Source organism: Lampris incognitus, chromosome 4 (assembly GCF_029633865.1).
Source record: "Lampris incognitus isolate fLamInc1 chromosome 4, fLamInc1.hap2, whole genome shotgun sequence".
In the NCBI taxonomy this organism is placed as follows: Eukaryota; Metazoa; Chordata; class Actinopteri; order Lampriformes; family Lampridae; genus Lampris; species Lampris incognitus.
In genome coordinates, this window is record NC_079214.1 from 31,846,792 (window position 1) to 31,852,791 (window position 6,000).

General features: G+C 41.9%; 1 protein-coding gene across 1 annotated transcript in view; it reads left to right on the top strand.

The window, feature by feature from the left end:
• Positions 1 to 5,480, top strand: part of lpin1a (lipin 1a) — a 45,233-nt gene extending 39,753 nt beyond the window's left edge. The window contains exons 19-24 of the mRNA XM_056279333.1: positions 289 to 437; positions 2,971 to 3,057; positions 3,309 to 3,461; positions 4,054 to 4,168; positions 4,612 to 4,715; positions 5,000 to 5,480. Coding sequence (XP_056135308.1) covers positions 289 to 437; positions 2,971 to 3,057; positions 3,309 to 3,461; positions 4,054 to 4,168; positions 4,612 to 4,715; positions 5,000 to 5,150 — 759 coding nt within the window. The 3' untranslated portion in view covers positions 5,151 to 5,480. The remainder of the gene's footprint in view (positions 1 to 288; positions 438 to 2,970; positions 3,058 to 3,308; positions 3,462 to 4,053; positions 4,169 to 4,611; positions 4,716 to 4,999) is intronic.
• Positions 5,481 to 6,000: the final 520 nt, after the last annotated feature.

Genomic DNA, 6,000 nt, shown 5'->3' on the forward strand with positions numbered 1-6,000 from the left:
TTTTTCGCTTTGTCATTATGGGGTATTGTGTGTAGATTGATGAAAAAAAAAAGGAATTTAATCCATTTTGGAATAGGCTGTAACATAACAAAATGTGGGGAAAGTGAAGGGGTGTGAATACTTTCCGGATGCACTGTATATTGATATTCCACCCCTCATTATTTGAGCACTTTTATCAACACCATTGGCAGTTTCCGAAAAAAAATAACCCGCTGTATGTGTGTGTGTGTGTGTGTGTGTGTGTGTGTGTGTGTGTGTGTGTGTGTGTGTGTGTGTGTGTGTGTCCAGGCCAGTCTGCAATTGAAGGAAGGTCCCAATGACGTGGTTTTCAGTGTGACCACCCAGTATCAGGGGACCTGTCGCTGTCATGGTACCATCTACCTCTGGAGCTGGGACGACAAGATTGTCATCTCTGATATTGATGGAACTATTACCAGGTTGGGGAAGTGGGTTACACTTTACAATAAGGGTACTTCAATTAACCAGTAATAAGCATTAACTAAGAGTTGATTAACAGTTAACTAAGGTGTCCTGTAATAATTTACTAATGGAGTTCATCATTAACTAATATTAGTTAGTACCTTAACTAACCTGTAAACCCTTAATAAATGTTAACAAGAGCAATCTATTAACAGTTACATAATGCTTATTATTGTTATTATTGTATAGGGTTGGTTAGTGCTCATTGCTGTGTTAACTAATGCTAATTAATGTACCCTTATTATAAAGTGTCACAGGGAAGTGTGTGTGTGTGTGTGTGTGTGTTTTGTACTTCTATATTTCCATCCATCCATTATCCAAGCTGTTTATCCCAATTCGGGTCACGGTATGCAGGAGCCTATCTCAGCATTCACTGGGCGGCAGGCGGAGAGACACCCTGAACAGGCCACCAGGCCATCACAGGGCCGACACAGTCACACCTAGGGACAATTTTAGTATGGCAGATTCACCTGACCTACATGTCTTTGGACTGTGGGAGGAAACTTATATATTTGTGAGGACCAATTTGAATTTTTTTTTTATATAGAAATCTATTTCTGATTTTTCCCTTTTTCTCCCAATTTAGTGGCCAATCGATCCCTATTTTAGTTCAAACACCCACCCTCGTACTGCATGCGTTTGCCAACTGCACCTCTCTGGCCGGCAGTCTCGAAGGAGACGCCTCGTCACGAAAGTGGCGAGGCGAATCCAGGCCGAACCACTGCTTTTTCCAACACACACAGAGACGCAGATGAGAAAAAGAGAACAAATCTCTCTGACCAAGGCACTCCGTGTAATTAAAATGTCTTTATCGTAACTTGGACATATCCAAAAAGGACCTAAAAATGCCCACGCGTAGCGGCTCGGGCCTTCTTCAGGGCATAGTGAGACAAAACAGGGGTGAATGGTTTTTGTGCAGGCACTGAGCACAGGTGGTAGTCGCTTGATTGGATCTGAAGCAGCCAATTGCTAAGACCCGCCCCTCACACAGATCCTAGAGCACAGTCACATGCCAAACACAGTTCTTTGTAAAAAGAAAACAAAAACACAGATTAAATGTACACACACCCACAACTATAGCACAATAAAGGTACATGTTCACAGTGACTCGGAAAGACAGTAGACTATAAATTAGACATTTTTATAAAAAAGGCCTATAGTCTATCTCCTCGTTCAAACCGGGATATTCCATTGCCTTAAAATTCCAGATCCAAAAAGTTTCCTGCTGCAGCAACTTTTTCAATCTATCCCCCCCACGTACAGATTTCCTTATCATCTCAATACCCTGGACTCTTAAGGATGAAGGGTCGCTATGGTGTATTTCTCTATAGTGTTTGGCCATTGGATAATCTTCATTGTCGATCCTTATTGCATATTTGTGTTCAGAAAAACGTTCTTTTAATTTCCTCTTTGTCCTACCTACGTAAAAGCACCCACATGGGCACTGTAGGCGATATACAACAAACTCAGAATTACAATTGATAAAGCCATTGGTTTTGTATTCTTTTTGGGTTTTCAGGTCAAGGAATGTCTTGCACTGAATGACACCCACACAGTGTTTACATGACCCGCACTTATAAGTTCCCCAAAGGTCTTTATGCAACCATGTTTTTTCTTTTGAGCCTGCCGGGTAACTCCTGACAAGTTTGTCTTTTATAGAAGGTGCTTTTCTGAACACTGTCATAGGTGGATTTGGGAAAATTTCCTTTAGAAGTGGATCACTATTAATCATTTTCCAATTGGACCTGATTATTTGTTTCATCCTGGAGGCACAGCGGCTGTATTTTGTGATGAAGCATGGTCTGGGATTGTTTTTAACCATATTAGTTTTTTTATTTTTCGTTAAAAAAAAAAAATATATATATATATTACTTAACTACAGAGAGGACTGAGCACGCCACTAACTCCAAACACACACACAGAGACGCATTCATGTGACGAACACAAGCTGACTCCGCCCCCCCTCCCGAAGACAGCGTTGCCAGTTATTGCTGCTTCATCGGGTCCGGCCATAGTCAGATCTGACAAGACCAGGGTGCGAACCCCGGTCCCCAGTGGGCAACTGCATCGACTCAAAGACCGATTTGAATTTTTAACCATCAGAGTGAGGACGTTTTTGCAAAGTGAATATATTTTGGCCGTTCCTCGGTTCTTTATTAAGGGTCTATTTTAGGGTTAAGACTTGGGTTTAGGTTTACATTAGAATAAGGATTAGGTCAGGGTAAGGGTAAGGTTAGGCATGTTGTTCTGATGGTTGAGATTAGGGGTAAGGGCTAGGAAATTAATTTATTCAATAAGGGATCCTCACAAATGCAAAAGTACAATGTGTGTGTGTGTGTGTGTGAGACTGAGTGAGTGAGGGAGTGAGACAGCGAGAGAGAGAGAGAGAGAGAGAGAGAGAGAGAGAGAGAGAGAGAGAGAGAAAGATTGCTTTATGAGCTTACGTATCTCTACTCATGATGTAAAATTGACCTTCTTTCTATATTGTAGGTCGGACACCCTGGGCCACATCCTGCCAACACTGGGTAAAGACTGGACCCACCAGGGTATTGCACGGCTTTACCACAGAGTCAGCCAGTGAGTGCTAAAGTGCTTTACACTGAACTAAGACTTATTATTACTAGTGTTTGATGTTTTGGACTGGTTTCCACATCTCTCCAACATAAAGTTACAAAATCCACCGAATTTTTACGTTTTTTTTCTTTTGGTTTCAACATTTATTCTTCAGGGGGCCGCATGCTGTTAACGTTGTAAGCTGTCTCACTGCAACTATGAAGAAACCAGCTAATTGCAAGCTTTCCTCCCTTGTGTTGTTTCTTTCCTCTCAGGAATGGCTACAAGTTCATGTACTGTTCAGCAAGGGCTATTGGAATGGCTGACATGACGCGGGGTTACCTTCACTGGGTCAATGAGAGGGGGACCATGCTACCCATGGGTCCTGTGTTGCTCAGCCCTAGTAGCCTGTTCTCTGCACTGCACAGGTCAGACACACACACATGCACAAACACACATACACAAATACACAAAGCAGACGCACACATATACAGTATATATTATACACAAATAGGCAGACAAAAACACACATACACACACACACATATCCAAAGAGGTAGACAGTCAGATAGGCAGACACCCACACTCACAATCAGAATCAGGTTTTGGTCATGTAGGTTTGCACAAACATGGAATTTGACTCTGGTTTCGTGGCTCTCACAAAGAATAACAACACAATAATCTTCTGACATATACACTAGGAGTGACTATATACAGACAAAATAAGAGGCACACACACACACACACACACACACACACACACACACACACACACACACACACACACACACACATACCGACTGGCAGGATAGGCAATAACACTCATCATCATGTAGGCAGACACAACATCTGCAACAAGACATGCAAAGAGCGGAGACTCAAAACACGCAGAAAGACAAAATCAGAATTACAAGCACATACACAGTACATTTACAGTAAACATACATACAGTGATAGAGAAGACTACAGATGGATAAAGTGGGAATGTGCCATATCTCAACTGCGGTGTTTTTGCCATAGGGAGGTGATTGAGAAGAAACCGGAGAAGTTTAAGATTGAGTGTTTGACAGACATCAAACATCTGTTCTACCCAAACACTGAACCTTTCTACGCCGCCTTCGGCAACAGGGCTACGGTGAGATCATTACACACTTAAATCAGGCTTGCATATCACTTCATGCATGTGCACTTAAACATATGTACAAGCATGCATCACAACAATCACTGACCACAAAACCAATTTCATGAAAGCTGTCTGTTAAATAAATATGAATGAAGCTGAATGAAGAAAAAAAGCGGGGATGTCAATTTCAAACTTAAAGATTTAACTGATTTGTAACAATCCAAAGAGAAATCTATTTCCATAATAAACTGCTGGTCTTTTGGTCTTATATTCAGTTTTTACTCACGTAATCAGTGATTATTTTGAACATGTTAGCAGAGATGAGAGTAGAGATTGTTCAATGTTCAAGATTTTACTTATTTATATTAATATATTCCAGTCTCTTCATTCCTATTTCCTGTACAGTTTTAGTGTGTGATTAATGATAATGATTTTGTGTGTGTGTGTGTGTCCAGGATGTATATTCCTATAAGCAGGTGGGTGTTCCTCTGAACAGGATATTTACTGTCAATCCAAAGGGTGAGCTGATACAAGAACATGCCAAGACCAACATCTCATCGTAAGTCATGTGTTCTCTCTTTCTTTCTCCTCCCTCTCTCTTTCTCTCTCTCTTGCTCTCTCCCTCTCTCTCTCTCTCTCTCTCTCTCTCTCTCTCTCTCTCTCTCTCTCTCTCTCTCTCTCTCTCTCTCTCTCTCTCTCTCTCGCATGCACTGACTTCATTTAATTTGAACATATGTGAACACATTTAGGTTTCTGCATAGTCACATGAATATACTTGTGTTGTGTGTGTGTGTGTGTGTGTGTGTGTGTGTGTGTGTGTGTGTGTGTGTGTGATCCTCTTAGCTATGGCCGTCTGTGCGAGGTGGTAGACCATGTCTTTCCACTTCTAATCCGAGGTGAGGGTTCAGACTTTCCCTGTTCAGACACCTATAGCCAGTTCACCTACTGGAAGGAGCAACTTCCTGATGTTCCCAACCAGGAAGAGGACCTGTAGCCCCTGGAAATCAGCAGCGGAGCCCTTTGGCAAACCTGACAATAAAGTGGTTGCCTTCCTGCCTTTGCCTAAATTACAGTCAGTAGTGACAGTTTGTTCAGCAGTCGTGTGATTCATCACAAGCTGGGCAGCCAAAAGTATGGCGGGGACAATGTGGCGTTCAATTTAGAGTCAAACACTGATGAAGCACTATGCGCTCTCTGAGTCAGTCGTCATTGTCGTCCTACAAAATTGGCATCAAAGATAGTCAACTTCTTACCTTCTACTACCCAGTCTAGAGTATCTGAACAACTCTTAAATATTAGGAAAAGAAAAACTCCCTGAACTTAATCTTTGTCTCCACCTTGCTTTGAGAGATGATGTGTTCATGTAGGTCTGCAAACACTTGGCAAGAAGTACACAAGATGCCAGTGGAGACCATCTGTGGTAACCCCACACAACGATCCCCAAGATAGGGGAAGTAACAGCTCCAGCTTCCATACAAAATCCTGCTATAAGGTGGTCAAATGTAGGAAAACAAAAGGAGGATGCTGGAACTTAAGAGAGCAACTTTTTTTATGTTACTTAATATTCATGGATGTGATAAACACAGCTCTTTTGAAATAACAGACTACGATGAAGAAACCAGGGATTCCATGTGCAACTTCACAGAAATGGTGCGTCCAGAAAAACGCTATTCCTTAGATAAAACTACACCCCTATGACTCTCAACAACAGCAACCTCCACTCATGTTTTGTCTGAAAACATGAGGGAGACCCATCACAAGGTCAGAAGGAAACATGTGTGTGTGTGTGTGTGTGTGTGTGTGTGTGTGTGTGTGTGTGTGTGTGTGTGTGTGTGTGTGTGTGT